The sequence below is a fragment of the Schistocerca piceifrons genome, chromosome 2 (genome assembly GCF_021461385.2).
Source record: "Schistocerca piceifrons isolate TAMUIC-IGC-003096 chromosome 2, iqSchPice1.1, whole genome shotgun sequence".
Classification (NCBI taxonomy): Eukaryota; Metazoa; Arthropoda; class Insecta; order Orthoptera; family Acrididae; genus Schistocerca; species Schistocerca piceifrons.
Window position 1 is genome coordinate 443,208,822 of NC_060139.1, and position 20,488 is coordinate 443,229,309.

The following is a 20,488-nucleotide window of genomic DNA, read 5'->3' on the forward strand; positions in this document are numbered from 1 at the left end:
AGCACCAAAATTCCAAACTTATTTATTTTATATACTCAAATCTCTGTCTTCTCCTCCAGTTTCTTTCCTTTCACAGTTCCCGCTAGTACCATGGAAGTTAAACCATAATGTTTTAACAAATGCGCTATCAACCTGTCCCTTCTTCTTTTCGAGGCTTTTCGCACATTTCCCTCCTCGCCGAGTCTTCAGAGAACCTCCTCATTCATTACATTATTAGTCCACCTAATTTTCAAGATCCTTATGTACCATCACACCTCGGACGTTTCGATTCTCTTTTCCGGTTTTTCCACATCCCATGATTCACTTCAACACAATTCCGTGTTCCTAAAGTACACCCCATAGATTTCTTCCTCAGCTGAACTACGATGTTTGACACTAGCAGATTTCATTTGACCAGGAATTACTTATTTGCCTGTGCTAGTGTCCTTTTTATGCCTTCGTTTCTTTGTCCGTCATATGTTATTTTGCTTCCAGGGTATCATAATTCCTTCCACAGTTCTCATATAAGTTTCTCACTAATCACGTTTCTGCTACTCATCATGACTTTCACCTTTCTTTGGTTTACTCTCAGTCCGTATACTGCGCTCAGTAGATTGTTAAATATATTCAGTATGTGTTGCAATTTTTCCTCATTTTTACTCAGGATAGCAGCATCATCAGTGAATCTTATCATTAATATCCTCTCGCCCTGAATTTTAATCGTACTCTTGAACCTTTCTTTTATTTCCGTCATTGCTTCCTCAGCGTAGAGATTCGAGAGCAGGAGGGAAAGACTCCATCGCTTACACCAATTTTAATGCAAGCACGTCGTTTTTGGTCTTGCACACTTATTGTTCCTTCTTGGTTCTCAAACATTTCGTATATTACACGCCTTTCACTATATTTTACCCTACTTTTACTGAGAATTATCAAAATATTGTACCATTTCATATTGTCGAACGATTTTTCTAGGTCGACCAGTTTTATAAGTGTCTCTTGATTTTTCTTGCGTCTTAGTTCCATCATCAAATGCAACGTCAGAACTGTCTCTCTGGTACCTTTTCTTTCCGAAAGGCTGACTGATGGTCATCTATCAAATCCACAATTTTTCCATTCTTTTGGCAATCACTCTTTTCAGCAACTCGGATGCATAATTACTATTAAAAACAGTCTTGATCACGATTTATTTAACAAGGTGACCGGTTTCGACCACTACTGTGGTCATCTTCAGACCATTGAGTAGGAACCCCTTTCTGTTGGAGAATTCTCCAACAGAAAGGGGTTCCTACTCAATGGTCTGAAGATGACCACAGTAGTGGTCGAAACCGGTCACCTTGTTAAATAAATCGTGATCAAGACTGTTTTTAATAGTAATTATTTACAAGACATTGATCACTGCTGTTCCCGTAATGCATTCAAAAGTAATTCGGATGCATAAGCTGTTAAGATTATGCTATAATTCCTGCACATATCTGCCTCTGCTATCTTCGCGATGATATGGATGATTTTTTTCGGTGGTATGTCTACAGTCCAGCTTCAACAGTAGTTTGGTTGCCACTTCTCCCAGTGTTATTAGAAATACAGAAGGAATATTAACTATGCCTTCTGCCCTACTCTGATTGTAATATTGGATCCCCTATAGTTGTGTCCTCTAGAAGACTGGACACCATCATAGATTGCACACTGGGGATGCCACACGGCAAGGACAACCTCTACACGTAGTTGCCGTCAGACGCCACAGAGGGAGCACACAACACGAACTGTGCTATGCTTGCGCCTTACATCACCCAAATAGGTCCCGTGGGCAGCCATACTCCAAACGCGGATATAAACAGACTCCCTGCTCCATCCGTCAGTTCGTTCGATAGTATCAACACTGTGTTTCAAGACAGTATCTTCACTTCTCTACAGCTGCTGCCAGAACGAGCTAACTGCACATTCTATTAGTCATGTTAGTCATCTTTCACTGGATTCACAACTAGACCAGCGTTCATAGATCAATGGAAGTAACTTTTAGCAACGCTGCTACATATCGCCTTCAAGGTCAAGTTACATATAATTGTTGTTAATCTGTGTTCCTATAATGTCTGCTGTAGTTTGCCTAAACTTACTTCGACCTGTGATGAGGCTGTATGATTAATGTGTGCAAGCAAAATACCTCGTAATAGTATCTGTTTTCCGTGTATGAGGTTCTCTTGCTGTCAGATTTATGTTTGTCGCTAAAAGTGTTTGACGAATGCAACATTAAGCCTGTGTTGAGGAAAAATATGGACTAGAAAAGAACCTGGCGACCAGGAGAAAGGAACACATAAAAAGGTGGCCACGAAAACGAAAGAATGGAAACCTAGCGAGTGACAGTCTTTTGTCACTTTTGGCAGCATTGTAGAAAGACTACATTTGACATAGGCAGTTTTTGACTTTTCGTGTTGTGTTCTGATAGCTAACCAATTTCCTTTTCAGGAAGATGTAGAATTTCGCATACTGTTCAGAATTTTATTTTTCAGAGATGACTAACCAGATTTACTGCAACCTATGGTGCTGATGCTGCAGCGGCAGCTCTCATCGACACAAGACTTTTCGATGGGTCAGATATCAAAATTAAAAACAGGTGTTCAAGAGACTTTCGAGATGCCGCCACCGTTATTTACAGCTTTCGGTTGGAATATAGAATCTCCGCGGAACAGTGTATCAAGATTGGAGCAACATTTCATCACTCACAAAGTATCACGTGATGTTGAGCGCAAAGTTCTCTTGTTGCTAATGCTGGTGCTGAAATTTTTAAGTTGATTCAGAAACTACTTAATGAAGCAGCTTTGATGAAACTTCCATATACAGAAATTGAAGATAAGCTAGAATCTTATTTCAAAGCTCAGTTTCGCCTAGCAGCAGTCAGTCATAAATTTTCCTGATTTTTTTTAAAATTCCATTTAGGTTCCAAAGACTGGACAGTACAATTATAGGGGCTCAATAGAGACTGCAAATTTTGGTGCAAGGGAGAAATGCAATAAATATTAAGCTAATTCCCTCATTAGTAACATTCTCATTAAATATTCGCCAAAAAATAAGTTAAAGGAAGGTCTTTTTAGTTTGACTAACTCGTCATAGGAGATGTTTACTTTTAACCTGGTCGCACTAACAGACGCTTGCCTCAGCCGATGCGCTCCAGTTCAAAGCCACACCAGATGGTCACATGACAGGAACAGGCAACGGAAATTTGTAAACAGATTCAACAGTAGAAAATTGCTCATGCAGCTACTGTGTATAGCTGATAACATCTCCATGTTAAAATCTAATGCTTTCTGCGCAACCGGCAAGCAGTAAGAAGTTAGCCAGAGCAAGTCGTGCTGTTATGTAACTAGTAGTAGTGTAGCAATGGACGTTCTGGCTCATGAGTATATCAGTATTTCATCTGAAACTTTTCAGTACACAATGTGTCTAATTCTTGACAAAGGGATGAAGTAATTGATGCTTCAAACATATAATAAGGGTAGCATAGCCAGAGTCTTTATGATTTTGTGGTTTTGACTCTTTCTTTTAATGGGGACTTTATATGAACCATGGTATAGTAAGAGTATTGATCTTGCCAAAAGCCGAAAAGCTTAGTTTACTATACTATGGTACATATTAAGTCTCAATTAAAAAGCAAGAGTCAAAATGACATAACACCTGGTCCAGTCACATTAACGTGACCATTGCCTATTTTCGATGTGACTGTGCAACAACCACTCACAGAGGTCAGGTGGCAGCGGTAGCGAATCAGGGCGATGTGGATGTTATGCAGTTATTTTCGTAATGCAGAAACATTATTTGACTTTCAAAGGGGCACGATCATTGGCTTTCGAATCACTCATGGAAGCGTTTCTGAAATAGCAAATCTGTAACCTGTTCATGTACCACCATGTTTAAAGTACCCCTTGCATAGCAAAGTGGTGCTATCCAAAATAGGGGCCAAGGCAACTGTGGGGCTGCATGGGAAGTAGCATTGTTGTTTTTGTGCATCAGCAGCAGGCGCCTGGTTCATGCAGCCAAGCATTCGGCAATGAATGCTGGAATTCGCATGCCAATACTACAACTGGACCTCCATTGAATGGCGACAAGTGGCCTTTTCAGATGACTAATGGCGTGTACGGCGCGGAAAGTGAGAAGGAAAACACTCTGCAACAATCGTTGGAAGGATCCAGGCCAGAGGAAAGAGCGTTTTGGTCTAGGGATTGTTTTTACGGCATTCCCTGGGTGATCTCTTCGTTCTGGATGGCAAAGTGGATCAACTCACGTGGATGTCTGTCGTTCAGACCACCATTTACTTGTCTGTTTCTTCATATTTTCCTGTAGCCATTCCATCTTCCTATTTATTTATTTAATTCCAAAATGACTTATTTTAGTATCCCCAGCCATGTCTTCACCTTCTGTTTGTGACATATGCTTACATACGTGTTGTCGGCACTCTTTTGCCATCGAATCTGATGAGCACTAAATTGTTTATATAACTTACTCTCTCCTCTTCCTTTCTATACATGATGAATCCTCCTGCCCTTAAACACAACTTCATACTGCTGTTGATATTACCCTATATTCATCTGATGAGAAATCCTTCTGTCCATTTCGTGTCAATAGCCCACGCTATCTCCAGACCGCTCTTCCTAGCGCCCTCTCTAGCTTTCGTACCACATTACAACTTGTGACATTCCAGGTGTCGACTGGTAGGGTCTTACCCTCTCGTTGGTTTTTCTTTTTCTCATGATCAGCACATTATGATGGTTTTCTTTGACCAGAGCCGCTACTATTCGGTCGAGTAGCTCCTCAGTTGGCATCACAAGGCTGAGTGCACCCCACAAAATGGCAACAGGTAATGGCGGCCCGGGTGGTCACCCATCCAATTGTCGGCCACGTCCGACAGTCCGACAGCGCTTAACTTCAGTGATCTGACGGAAACCGGTGTAGCCACTGCGGCAACGCCGTTGCCCTGGGTGCTGATAGGAAGCATTTATTCACGTCAGGTTGTAAACTGTAATTTTCCATTATTCCAGTCATTAGTTTCGTTGACAACAACATGGTGCCACATTCGAACCTTGATTTCCAGTCTTAAATAGCCTTCTCCAAAATATTTTTAATCCTACTGGACTGTCAATATATTTCCTTAACAAATGACTATCGCATTTTCTTGAGAATCAACACGTTAGTGGCCACATGGGGTAGCTGTGCAGTCTGAGGCATCTTCTTATGGTCCATGTGGCTCCTCCCCTGGGCATGGGCGTGTGTGTTATCCTTAGCGTAAGTTAGTTTAAGTTAGATTAAATAGTGTGTAACTGTTCTCAGCAGTTTGGTCCCATAAGATGTTACCACGCATTTCCATTTTCCGACACGTGAGTTTGTCTGCATCAACCAGTGTCTGAGAACATATTACATCCGTCCCTTCTTTGTTCATTAGGAGAGTGGTTCCGTGATGGCGGGTAGCAGGTTTTGCCTTTTAATTACAGGGCGCCCCAAAGTCTGGGACCTGAGAGGCCAAGAATGACAGATGTGGCGACTCGGCAGTCGGTGCTCAGCAACGTGAGTGAGAGATTTTCCACGAGTGTAGCAAAAAGGAGCGGAGCGCCATCCTCCATAAAAGTCAAAACTTCCAGCAGGTGTTTATCACTCAGACTAGACTGGAAATGGTGTGATTCAGTAACATATCGGCGTACCTCGCGCACCTGAAAAGCTGCACCCCACATTTCCTAGAAAAAAAAGGGTCTGAGCACACTGCACCGTGACTTTTTCGTCATTCAATGGTGTTTCCAGACAGTCAGAGGATTTCCAGTAGCCCAAATTCTGAAGTTGTGGGTTTGACAGCTCTTCGAATTGCAAAATGGGCATCATCGGTCCACAACATGTTAGACAACCAATCGTCATCTTCCCACATATTTTGAAGTAACCTCACCACTCATGCTCGCAAGACCGGTGGCCAACAGTTTGTAATCAGTTTGTAATCTTGTACGTATAGCACTGGATAGTACGCCTTACTGCTCTCGAAAAATAGTGCATGGAATGCCTGTGCAGTGTTCGGCTTCCTGAGCGCTGATTTTAGAGATGGGTAAAACTGTCCTTTTCAGAGATTGGATCAGAACTGGTCACTCACTGGAATGAACTAGTTCTTTTTCATGACTCACCACTCAACATTCACTCACAGAAATATGTAAAAGGAAGGTAAATTGCTTTTTTAATCAGATCACTAAACCTGTATTTTTATCTGGCAGAAGATATTTAGGAAGCTCGAGGAAAATCAGCAATTTCAGCCAAGAGGGCGTAACAGGCAAATGAAGGGAGAAGAAGTAATATATTAAAATTTTTATGATTTTTTAAGTAACTGTGATTTTAATAAGTTTTGTAATTAGATATAAAACTCTGGCCTGATGTAAGAGGACTCCTGAGGGCATTAATATGTTCAGGTTATGAATAAATAAAAAATTAAATATAACGTACAGGTTGTCCCGGGATGAATGGTCAATATTCAGGGATATGACAGGAACAATCATTTGAAGCAAAAACCTTCATGCGGACATATGCACCCTTCTGAAAGGTTTCTGAGATGGAACATATTTAAAGTACATTGTTACTTACTCTCTTACTACTCAATACATTGTCATTGTTTACAATGTACCATAGTAGCGTAGACAAATTCGAGGCGAATAATTTGATATAGGATACGTGGTCTATCATATCGAGAAACTACCTCAAACTGGCTTACCTACACCTCAATGCATACGCGTTGCGCGAGAATTTCCATATTCTCTCGCTCTCTTTACACAGCCTAAAAGTCCATGAGAAAAAAATTAGTAGAACCCTTTTAAAGGAAATTTAATGTAGTTTAATATTTTACTGCGTTAAGTTTACGCTAGAGGCGACGTATTTCGTATTATTCAAGAGAAACACTCAAAAGTAACTTTAAATATATTTCGTCTCTGAAACCATTTGGAATAGGGCATATGTCCAAATTTAGTTTTCTGCTTCAAATGATTGTTCCTTTCATGTCTCTGAATATTGATCATGCCTCCTGAGACAATCTGTATACGTGGGCTATCATGTATGTAATAATAACCATTACATTTAGTGTCCTATCCACCCAAAGCAATTTAAAGCTGCATGAAGGCTACCGACACACCAACAAAAGCAATATAAATGCGACAGGCATGGAAGAATACATAATAGTGCATCTAACAAGAACACTCACACAACAAGATAACAGAAGAACAACAACACAAGAAGATGACGATTAGAGCAGATCAAATAAGCACACAAAGAATTAAGAACTAAACTCGAATGGAGACGTGCTCAGATGAAAGTGAGTTGCAAGCTGTTTTACTGTGCCAAGAGCGCACAGGACAGAGTGGCGCCTCAAGTCGCCATGTGGTCTGCTCCGTCTGATTTCGTCGTCCACGAGAGATAGTTGCCTGCAGTGAGCTACTTTGCAATCTGTTCCTTAAGAATGGGGGGGAGGGGGCAGTAAGATAGTGAGCTACCTTGCTTCTGATCCCTGAGGTGGGGAACAGTGAGCTAGTGAGACAGTCCGACTGGCGAGAGTGGTGGGGAGCACTGAGCTATTGGGAGGGGAGTGATGCCTAGATGACTTTGCGGCATGTCCCAACCACACGGTTGCCGAAGGCTGCAGCTTTTATCATCGCTGGCAACACATTACGAGATCGATACTAAGTCAAACGATAAGAACTAACAGCTCGCTGAAAACCATGTAAACCTTTATTGAGCTTATGAAATTTGAGATATTCTTTCGAAACCAAGAACGGAAACATGCTGAAAGCGTTTTCTGCATGAATTTATCGTTCTGAAGACGTAGATTTTTGTTTGCTTCGGTAGCTGTGTGGCCAGTGCAGTGGGTTACGATATTAAGGTTCCCAGCTCCGATTCCCACCAAAGCCAATTTTTTTTGCACTCACACACTGGGTTTTATGTTGTGCTTATTTTCATATCGTTGTTATTAGCATTATTATTGAAATGGCTGAATGGATACTACCCAACAACCAATAAATTTAAAAAAAGTGACGCTTTCTCTATTTTCTGTTTTTATGGATGCAAAATCAACAAGTACTAATACACATGTGTACATGTTCTATAATAAATTTTTTGTAGCTTCGAAATGTTTTCTTAAGGCTGTGAGATGTGTGCCATTGCAGCAGCCTAGCACAGAATTTTCTTCCCGCTCATTACAGCCACCAGAAACGCATTTTGAAATCAGATGAGCTACCATTCATTTTTTTCTGATTCATCCATTATCCACTCTTTAGAAAGATCTGGCTCATTGCAGCAATTCAGGAGCAGAGTGCCCATCTCTAGTTGACTTCATTATGCGGAAATGATCCTGTTCATATCTGCATTTCTTCCTTAACGAGCAGCAGTAGCACTTGTGTCTGGTCGTCCACTATGGTGCCAGTCGTCGAAACGATCCGTGTCTTCGAACTCCATGAAAATCTTCTTTACAGCGACATTTGTCACAGCACCTTTAACCGTTCGAATATCCTCCTGTAAAGCTGCAGTGTAGATTCTCCTGTCTGAAAACGAAGCTTCAGTAACAACGCCTTTTCTGGTAAAATAAACATGCCGCGATTGCTGGCGTATCTGAGTACCTCTCTCACCACAGCTCATGTTATACAAGAGTCTCTTGCAGGGCCACTGGCGTGTTGCTGTCCATCGCCATCCGTTGGCTAGTTTGTGCGTCCGTTTTTGGTTTCAGTAAAACCCCATGTCATTTCATAAATGTGTGTCAAGTTTTACCTCTCTACCTACATTATTCCGTGAATTAGTGCATTTTCATACGTTAACGGACTTTTGGGTCACCTAGTCTTTTTCAAACTAATTTTTTGAGTACTGTGTTAACTTGTTGCAAGCTGTCAAAGTTCAATACATGCAAAAGATTTCAGTATATGAACAATATATACAAACCTAAGGATAACCACGTCGAAAAGTTCCAGAAGACCATAGAGGAAGTAGCGCAGCCAGAACAACCTGAGTACAGCCCGAGTGAAACTCGGTTTGATGCCCTTCTCTTTTGCTTGCATGCGTTCCTCGTCCCAAGACCTGAAACAATGTATATTGAAATAAATTGGAGAAATACAAGTGATGTTAGCACAGTTCTACGATGTCACACTGCAGACGGATTGCTCCAGATATGCTTCTACGAGACCTATTCGGAAAGTAAGGTCAGGTCGACCGCAAAATAGAAACCACCGTAAAAATCAAAAATGTTTTATTTGCAACCGTTAGTACACGTTACAGCTACTTCTCTACATAGTTTCCGCTCCGATTTAGATATCTGTTATAGAGTTGTACCAACTTACCAACACCTTTGTCATAGAACGAGGCCGCCTGCGCTTCCTGCCAATTATCTACTCTGGTCTACAGCTTGTTGTCCGTGCCAGAATGTTGTCTTTATACTGTCCCCAGTGAAATACTAAGAAAAGACTTAAAAATATTATTTATAAAGAAGAGACATTAAAAAATTGAGTAATAAGTGGACACTATAGTTCAATTCTTTTATCTTGGCGGCTCGCGCATGCCCGCCCAGACGCGGGAGATTGCTGCGTTGCCAGTTGCACACGACGCACGCGCCAATAGAAGCAGCGCCATAGTACAGCATAGTTCGCAAGCTTACGTGTAGGGGGGAGCGCGCAGTTCATGAAGTAAAGCCACCACGGCCGCATTGACCCTTTCGCTGCTACAAAGACGTTCCCTGCATTCCGCGCTGTGCGCGATTTTGTCACTGCACTGCTCGCCTGTGCAGACGCATCGTGTTCCGACTGCTTTGACACTCTTATCAATTCCACAAAAACTATTTGGCCCAAAAATTAGATTTTTACACATCTTCTTTACCGATACCTTCCCCCAATAAATGACTTAATTTTGTTTCGACGTTCAACGCAGTTATTATGCAGCACTAAATATAGTAAACCATTGCATGAAATTTTGAAGAGTTTGCAGAGGTAAAAGTCCATAGAGTATACTTTGCATATGGTCGATTTTAGTTGCCACAATGTTGAGAATGAAATGTGGACAAGATACCTAAATTTCATATAAAATTTACTGTATAACAATAGCTCATTTAAGTACCACATAGGTGTCGTATGTAATATTGAGAAATATTCCGTCTTTCGCGACTGTAATAAAAGTTTTATTTACACTGAGCATGTTTGGCTTTATTTTAAAGCACTTCAATCGATCAAAAGGAAGTAGACAAAATACATTAAACAAAACTGTGGACTTACAAAAACATTAGGACTTGAATATACCGTCTATCAGTGAAGTGCTCTGAGCTATGTCAAATATAATTTTTGTGTGTGGCACACACAAACACCATTTATTTGCTAAAACACTGATCTGCCAACACAAACGTTGAATAATGTGTTACCGCAGCACAAAACTACGAAAAGTGACTTGGCAATGGAGGAGACAAAATACTGTCCACTGAAGATGCTTCAAAAGAGAGAAACGCGTCTGGTCTAAATAAGTCCCTTATTACAGTTGCAGAAGAGGAATATATTTCAGTACCGTTGGTAAAACTGCGACTGTGGAACAAAAACAAGAAAGAGAACATGAGTACCATTGTGTATGTGCCATACCTTTCCTTGATTGAAGTGCTTTAAAATAAAGCCAAACGCGTCCGATGTAAATAATACTTTTATTACAGTCGCGAAAGACGGAATATTTCTCAACATTACATACGACACTTTTGTCGTACTTAAATTAAATGAGATACTGTTATACAGTAAATTTTATATGAAATTTAGGTATCTTGTCCAGATTTCATTCTCAACATTTTGGCAACTAAAATCGACCATACGGAAAGTATACGCTATGGACTTCTACCACTGCAAACTCTTCAAAATTTCGTGCAATGGTTTACTACATTTAATGCTGCATAATAACTGCGTTGAACATCGAAACAAATTAAGTCATTTATGGGGGGAAGGTTGAAAGGTGGCTACACTGAGTCACAGCGCCAGAGATTGCGCCAAAGAGTATTATTCAGCCGCCTCCACCGGCAGTGCTTGCTGAGAAGTCGTAGTGGAGAGTGCTTGTCGAGAAGTCGTGGTGGAGAGTGCTTATTGAGAAGTGGGCAGTAAGAGTTTTGATGTAGCCGTGACTAGTTGTGAGCATGTTGTATGCAGTTATTCTGATGGGCTAGACAGCCGATGCTGTTCGATTGCGGATGTTGTAATGATCAGTGTGTATGTTTCGTCAATATATATGAAGGTAAAGAAATTGTTTTATTTTTTATTTCAAATGTGCTAAATAACAATGCCTCTTGGTCACAGCTTCAGTCAACAAAGCATCTGGCTTGTGTTCATGTATTAGACTGTAATTCGGGTTTCTATGTGCAATTGAAGTATTTCAGTTTTATTTAATTAATTCAGTGTAAATGGTATTTAAAATACCTTGTCTTATTGAGGAAGAACCGTGCTAGATGTGTACGTTGAATCACACTTCCACACACAGAACAGTTACATTTTTGTTTTGTTATTTCGTAGGTTTTATAGTTGCTGGGGACTTAATTAATTAATTGTGTTAACGGAAGTTTTCTTTCATTTCTTGTTGTTATTCTATGCAGTCAGATTGCGGAGTAATACTAGTCAGGTCCAACCGGTTACGAGACTTCGTAATCGGACAGTCAGCTACTAAAATTAAAATTATTTGCATTGTATTTAATGAAGCCCCCATGCACGTGGCGACCGCTGCTTCGGATCGTCCCTTGGAATTCTTTTGATAGTAAAAATAGCAGACAGTAGTATTGTTGAAGTAATTTGTAGTTTAGTAATTGTAGTCTATATTGCATGTGTAGATTTGGTAATGAACATTTGTAGTTGTCTTGTCTTTCTTCTAATGGTATTTTTGCAGAATTTAATTTTTGATGACTCGTATACGGATCTGACAATTTTGTGCAATTGTGAAGGTTTTAATTGTTCGTTAGGCGTGTTTGTCCGGAAGCATTTCGTGTGAATGGTATTGTTGGTGATAAAATGTTATATTGTGTGTAATTTTCGTATAGTGACGAGTTTTGTATGTTTTGTAAATGATTACGCGATCGATGAAAAAGGCAAAAATGATGGATAGGGAGAGTGACGAAAATGTTAACATGGCAAACTCGCCAACACAGGAGAACAGTATGATGAATAATGAAGTAGAAACCAATTTAATAAGTCGAGAAAATAGTCCGGAACCAGTTCAAAATTTTTCACAATCAAAAAGTTTTCAGAATTCGAGATTAACGACAGAAGATTCTGGAATAGTATCGAACACAGATAGCTTTACAGCTATGACGGAAGAAGTTGGTTTTGCGGGAAATGTTAGGGGCGAAAAGAATTTCGAACCAGTCAAGGTGGAGCAGTTGATGAGTGCAATATTAAATTTGGGATCTGAATTAAAAACAGAGATGGGAACTTTGGCAACACGGTTAGAAACTGACATGGGAACAATGGAAACACGGTTAGACTCACTGGGATCACAGTTAGGATCTGAATTAAAAACAGTGGCAACACGGTTAGAAACTGACATGGGAACAATGGAAACACGGTTAGGATCTGAATTAAAAACAGGGCAACACGGTTAGAAATTGATATGGAAGCAATGGCAACACGGTTACGCTCACGAATAAGGACATGTTTCAAAAATATGAAAGATGAATCAAAGAAAGAAATTAGAGAAGAAGTACAACTGATTTTTGAATGCTCACAATAATAGTTTAATTTCAATAGAAATTAGACAAGGGGAACAGGACAGAGAACAGGAAGAAAGAGATCGCGTGATAGTACAAAAATTTTCAGAGTTAAATTTACAACGTGCACACGATAAGGAAGAAATACTTGAAAGAATCGAGGAATCCGTACCAAATGACAGAATAAATAACCTAACACAACAGTATAAACAGTTAACTACTAAATGTGTCAATACTGAAATCCGAGTCGCGACACTTACGGAAGACGTAAATAAACAGAAAGAACAAATAGGTGACTTATCGGAAAGAGTTGAGGAGATTTCAGATAAATTGACAAATCTTAGTTTACATGGGGACAGAGATTCAGATGACACAACTCCATTGCCATTTGCAGAAACCGAGGAGTACCAGAACGTAAATAAACATGTTGAAAATTAGGGAAAATTTAATGAACGCGTTAAAAGGGAATTTGAGGCTTTATGAAAGCAAGTCAAGCAAATTGAAGGCGAAATCGTAGGAAAGGACAGTAGAAGAAATTTAGAATCACAGATAGCAGAGGGCTTTGAAGAAAATAATTTATTTCATTTGCGAGATGCAACAAGAAAGCGCCAGGCTTGCGAACTTGACAATGATCGACATTGGGACTGGGATAGACGCGGTAGGTCTTTGTCGCCACGAGGAGAAAACTTTGACTATAAACACTACTTAACTGTTCGGAAATTTAAGATCTTTCACAATTCTAAGAATGACATACATCCATGTTCATGGTTAGATCAATTTATGTACGCACTTCCACCAAATTGGCCACTAAGTCACAAACTGGAATTTATGTGTGGCTACTTAAGTCCTCAGGGGATTCACTACACTAAGTGAATATGTGCCGTAGCGTGCACAGGGCCCCGAGCTGTAGTAGTGCTATTTCCCTTTTAGTTTTCTGCACTGCTGCCTACTCTTTTACTATTCTTTGAATCTATCAAAACAACTCTTCAACTATCAATCTATCTAGAGAGTCGGTAAAGAATAACCGGATATGACTATTTTACCCAAAAGTGATTTCGGAAATTACCGTTTGGACTTACTGTATCTTCAGCAGCATTCATTCGTAGTTTAAACAAAATTTTACCTGTTCATCTTCGTAACAATATTACTTCATATGTTGACGATATTCTTATTGCTAAACGTTCTTGGAGTGAGCACAACAAAATTTTGGATTCATTATTACGTATTTTTGCAAGAGTTGGCATTACAGTGAACTTGAAAAAATCTGAATTTGGTCGTTCTCAGGTGAAATTTCTGGGTCACATTATTTACACAGAAGGTATTCTTCCTGATCCAGAGAAGCTAGACGCAATTTGTAATTACGCTGTTCCTACTACAAAACGTGATGTTCGTAGTTTCCTTGGTGTCTGTAATTTTGTTAGACGCTTTGTTAAATTGGACGATTTGGCCACACCTCGTTTTTGCAAACTATCTGGAAAGTTCTTTTTAAACGAAAATCGGTTGACAACTCTTTTTGGTTAGTTTGCATTCCTGATGAGTGGGTTAATAAATTGCTTTGGTATACACATTTCTGTTAAGCACACTTTGGTCCCAGAAAATGCTTCCATAAATTACGAGAAAATTGCTACTTCAGTAATATGGAAAAACGTATTCGATCTGTTCTTGCCAAATGCAAATTATGTCAAAAGGCTAAGCCGCCAACTATTTCTCACAGAGCACCGTTGTTTCCTATCATTCCAGCGAAATTAAAGGACATGGCTGCAGTCGATTTATTCGGTCCAGTGGTTCGTTCTACTAATGGTTTTGCGTACATTTTGGTAGCAGTGGAACTGACATCAAAATATGTGTGTTTCACACCTTTACGCAAAGCAACAGCTCGTTCAGTATCTATCGCTTTCATCAAACATTTTCTTAAAGAAGTGGGTCATGTTGATAAGGTTATATCAGATAATGGATCACAGTTTCGTTCTAAAATTTGGCTTCGTACTCTACGGCGTCGTAAGGTTAAACCAATTTTCATTTCACTTTTTCACCCTCAATCTAACGCTTCAGAGAGATGGATGAAGAAAATCAATAAATTGTGTCGACTTTATTGTCATCAGAATCACAGAACTTGGGATCAGTATCTTCATATTTTTCAAAACATTCTGAATGAACTCCCTAATGATTCAACTTCTTTACCACTTATATTGATATTAAAAAAATAAAGCACCGACAAATCGCATTTCTGAAATTGTTCCTTTTCCTCCTACACGGAAACTGCGGCATTCTGAAGTTGTGAATCTGGCTCTACAAAATATTGCATCTGCGGCTGCTAGAAGAGAGAAATCAGCTAAACGTCCTAGTCGTTTAAAAACCTTGTCAGTTGGTCAAAAGGTGTTAATTAAGTCTCATCGTTTGTCTCACAAAGGAAAAGGCTTGTGTCGCAAATTTTTTCTGCTTTATAACGGTCCATATACAGTTCGCAAAATTATTCATGATAACACTGTCGAAGTAGAAACTCTTAAATCTCGGCGCTCTAAGGGAATACATCACATATCGAACGTTAAAATTTTTGTGGCATGACATACTTTAAAGAAACTAACAGTTATACGTAACCACACGGAGAGTACAAGGATACCGAGCCGTGTTCCGGCGGCGGCACATACTCAAAGCAACAGTCAAGTCTGCGCGCCGCTCAAGGCAGTCGTTGACCGTAAACAATTACTTCCTACGTCACGCATACCTACAGCTGATCGAGCGCTCAGTGCGAATGCACTGACAGCCGTAAACAAATACACAGTGTAATTTCTCCGAATAAATTAGTATAAAGCTATAGTGACTTGATAAATTATGTTATTAACGTTCAGTATTTTTCAGGATACGGTCGTATAAAATATTAAAGAACTTCAGGTAAATTCTGTGTGTGTCCGACGTTAAGAGGACTTGCTATCGAGAAATTTTCAAGAAGAATATAATTTCGAAGAAGAAACTAATAAACTAAAAAGGTAACTATTAATTGAGTTTATTTTTCAGGTAACATATTTCCACTTTGGTACATACTTTAGACGTAATTTGCTGCTCGCGATTACATGATTTATACTTTGTGTTAACTGATTTTGACAATGATTGATTAATGAACAGGGTTGTTAATTATGTGTATTATGCATCGCTTGGCTGCACTGCTTTTTCACTGATGTCACATTTTTCTTTTATTATGTGTCTGCTATGCTTATTTATTTAAATTATAATTGTCACCTGATTAGTTGTGCTGATATGGTTATGTATGTAAGTTATACTTTGTGATTTATCTGCTTGCACCTTCATGTTTACTTATTAAGATTACATATGAACATTTATTTGCTGATGCTGATATGATGCTAATGACCTGTTTATTATGTAAGATATATATTTGCTGCTTTGCGTATGGATTGCATATTTACACATTTTTGTTTTGTTGTCATAACTACTCTTTATTTTGGTATATAGAAATGCTGATATACTGTGTACAAATATGGAGCTTAGGTCACACTATGGTATTAATTATAGATTGTTCGCTTGGCAGAGCCTCGTTGTAGGGATTGTGCTACATCCATTTGTTGACATTGTGTTCTCTACTGGTATATTTACTCGCTATTGCATGTTTTGCTTACGCTCAGTGCTTTATATTTTAAAATAAGAAAATGAACTGCCATGAGCTGGAGGTTTTATGGAAGCTGTATAAATTTATGCTAATAGAAAGGAAGCTATCGACATGAAATACCAACACCAGGTTTAGACCATTGACAGTTATTACACTGCATTCTTCGTGAGCAATTGAAATAGCAAAAATAGCAAATGACACCTGACACAAGAAATACTCCACATTTTTGCTTCTGTTTTGCCAAGATTCTTGAAGTGGTGTACACACTGTGAAATATTACGATTTATTCATTCAAAGTCTTATGTGATCTTTCATACTACGTACTCGCACCTACTTACTGAAAGTTACTCGAACTAAAGGCTGTTAGAGGTCATGTATGCATTTATTTTATTTTATGATGGACAAGGTAACCAAAATGTATTTTATAATTCATAATGAGTAGAAGATTTGGCTCAGGTGGACTACACAGAGATTGTGTGTGGACATTGTGTCTTCGGATTGCATGGGATTATAAATTGAAGTTTGCACAAGGATTTTATCTGTACTTGTTCGAGGAGACTGACTAGAGGAAAGAGTTGTTATGGAAGTGAAATGATATTGGTGATAAGGTTTATATGTATCGACGTATTGAAGAGGTATTATTGAGGTATTGAGATTGTGTGAAGTTGATGATTATTGGAGTTTTCGTGGACAAGAGGTAAGGTAAATGATATTGATGATAAGGTTTATATGTATCGACGTAAGAGGTATTATTGAAGTATTAAGATTATGTGATGATAATGATTATTGGAGTTTTGGTGGATAAGAGGTGAAGTAAGAGAGGAGGATTTCTTTTGTTTGTTTGTTGGTCTGTATGGAACAAGGATGAAGATAGCAGACTAGAACACTCAAGTGGAAAGAAGATTGTCTTCACTCACACTTTGTTAAATCACTAAGCAGTATATACATTTTTTTTTTTAGAGAGAGGAAGTAATGGCATATCTTGGCACACTGACAGTTGTTCAGCAACCGTACATTTGATTTGGCTTGGCAAACATTGGTCTTGACATGATGACTATGACGTTGACTAACTATTATTGACTGTTATACACTGTTACCACTACTACTTGATACACATGTTGAACATCAAATTCTGACATAATTGCATTTACACAGTTAACACTATTCAATTACACAGTAGCACTTAATGTGGATGAAAGATGAGTGAGTGTGTTTTGTGTGTTTTCCTTTCCTAATCCCAAATAATTGGTACCGACCTATCTCCTAAATAATATTTTACTTGTTTGTTGTGGCTTGCACTGACACCCATAAATATTTTAGGTTTATTGATATTTGTGTATTTGTAATGTTTAATATGACAATTATCTGATATGATTTGTGTGTTTATTATAATTTGTATGTTTAGTGTAAGAGCATTGATAATAATTTTGTAAAAGCAATTGTGTGTGCATTAAAAGTGTTGTTCATGCTTGCACCTATTCAACATTGCTGGGTGCCACTTGGAAATGTTTAATTTCTGCTGATGAACTCTGATGAACTGTCTGATTAGTGATAGTGAATATTATGAACTTTTACGTGCACTTGCTCAACATTGCTGGGTGCCACTGATGGAACTGCTTCTACTGAAATAATGTCACTTGTTGCTGTCTGCACCTGTTCAACATTGCTGGGTGCCACTGATGGAACTGCTTCTACTGAAATAATGTCACTTGTTGCTGTCTGCACCTGCTCAACATTGCTGGGTGCCACTGTTGGAAATGTTCAACCAGTGATGAGATGTCACTTGTTGCTGTCTGCACCTGCCAACATTACTGGGTGTCACTAATGGAACTGCTTCTACTGAAATAATGTCACTTGTTACTGTCTGCGCCTGTTCAACGTTGCTAGATGCCACTGATGGAACTGCTTCTACTGAAATGATGTCACTTGTTGGTGTCTGCACCTGCTCAACATTGCTGGGTGCCCCTGATGGAACTGCTTCTACTGAAATGATGTCACTTGTTGGTGTCTGCACCTGCTCAACATTACTGGGTGCCACTGATGGAACTGCTTCTACTGAAATGATGTCACTTGTTGGTGTCTGCACCTGCTCAACATTACTGGGTGCCACTGATGGACTGCTTCTACTGAAATAATGTCACTTGTTGGAGTCTGCACCTGCTCAACATTGCTGGGTGCCCCTGATGGAACTGCTTCTACTGAAATGATGTCACTTGTTGGTGTCTGCACCTGCTCAACATTACTGGGTGCCACTGATGGAACTGCTTCTACTGAAATGATGTCACTTGTTGGTGTCTGCACCTGCTCAACATTACTGGGTGCCACTGATGGACTGCTTCTACTGAAATAATGTCACTTGTTGGTGTCTGCACCTGCTCAACAGTGCTGGGTGCCCCTGATGGACTGGTTCTGCTGAAATGATGTCACTTGTTGGTGTCTGCACCTACTCAACATTACTGGGTGCCACTGATGGACTGCTTCTACTGACATGATGTCACTTGTTGGTGTCTGCACCTGCTCAACATTACTGGGTGCACTGATGGACTGCTTCTACTGAGATAATGTCACTTGTTGGTGTCTGCGCCTGCTCGCCATTTTTGGGTGCCACTGTTGAAGCTGTTTAAATACTGCTGATAAAATGTTATGAGACTGCTATTTGCACCTGTTGATCATTGCTGGGTGCTACTGTTGGAACTGTCATCTACTCTGATGAGTTCTACTTGTTTACTGAACTATTGAAAGGATTTTATGTGAATATTTGTATAAACTGATTTTTTGTGTGTTTACTGTTTATGAGATGTTATGAGACTCTTAGCTGCACTTATTCGTCATTGCTGACGCTATTGATCGAATTGTTTAACCACATGATACTTGTGTAAATTATTATGTAAAATCATATGTATGCAAGCATTTCTATTCCTTACTGTATTTTATATATTAGGTTATTGAAGGGTCAGTGCAAATCCAAAATTTATTTAGTTATGTGATATTTACTTATTAATATTACTTTTTAAATTTTCTCTGTATTTTTTAGACGAATTTGGTGGTATTTTCACCACCAATGCTGGCAAAAATACCATCAAATTCTAGCCCGTGGAGGAGGGGCATATGAAAGGTGGCTACACTGAGTCACAGCGCCAGAGATTGCGCCAAAGAGTATTATTCAGCCGCCTCCACTGGCAGTGCTTGCTGTGAAGTCGTAGTGGAGAGTGCTTGTCGGGAAGTCGTGGTGGAGAGTGCTTATTGAGAAGTGGGCAGTAGGAGTTTTGATGTAGCCGTGACTAGTTGTGAGCCTGTTGTATGCAGTTATTCTGATGAGCTAGACAGCCGATGCTGTTCGATTGCGGATGTTGTAATGATCAGAGTGTATGTTTCGTCAATATATATGAAGGTAAAGAAATTGTTTTATTTTTTATTTCAAATGTGCTAAATAACAATGCCTCTTGGTCACAGGTTCAGTCAACAAAGCATCTGGCTTGTGTTCATGTATTAGACTGTAATTCGGGTTTCTATGTGCAATTGTAGTATTTCAGTTTTATTTAATTAATTCAGTGTAAATTGTATTTAAAATACCTTGTCTTATTGAGGAAGAACCGTGCCAGATGTGTACGTTGAATCACACTTCCACACACAGAACAGTTACATTTGTGTTTTGTTGTTTCGTAGGTTTTATAGTTGCTGGGGACTTAATTAATTAATTGTGTTAACGGAAGTTTTCTTTCATTTCTTGTTGTTATTCGATGCAGTCAGATTGCGGAGTAATACTAGTCAGGGCCAACCGTTTACGAGACTTCGTAATCGGACAGTCAGCTACTAAAATTAAAATTATTTGCATTGTATTTAATTAAGCTCCCATGCAAGGTATCAGTCAAGAAGACGTGTAAAAATCAAATTTTTGGGCCAAATAGTTTTTGTGAAATCGAATGATAAGTGTGTCAAAGCAGTGGAAACACCATGTGTCTGCACAGGCGAGCAGTGCAGTGATGACAAAATCGCGCACAGCGCGGAATGCGGGGAGCACCTGTCTGCAGCAGCAAAAGGGTTAATGAAGAGACAAAGCACTAGAAATTTCAAAAAATTGCATCCAAACGAATATAATTCGTGAAGCAAGGCACTTCGATATTGTTTTTAAATAATGAAAATATTAAGCACCACACAAGGTTTGAATTCATAGCCTTTCGCATTGC

At 39.3% G+C, this 20,488-nt stretch overlaps 1 protein-coding gene across 1 annotated transcript in view; it reads right to left on the reverse strand.

Annotated features, from left to right (window-relative positions):
- LOC124774916 (ATP-binding cassette sub-family C member 4-like) overlaps positions 1-20,488 on the reverse strand; it is a 296,627-nt gene that overhangs the window by 182,365 nt on the left and 93,774 nt on the right. Inside the window, exon 4 of the mRNA XM_047249591.1 lies at positions 8,914-9,048. Within this exon, the coding sequence (XP_047105547.1) occupies positions 8,914-9,048 (135 nt within the window). The remainder of the gene's footprint in view (positions 1-8,913; positions 9,049-20,488) is intronic.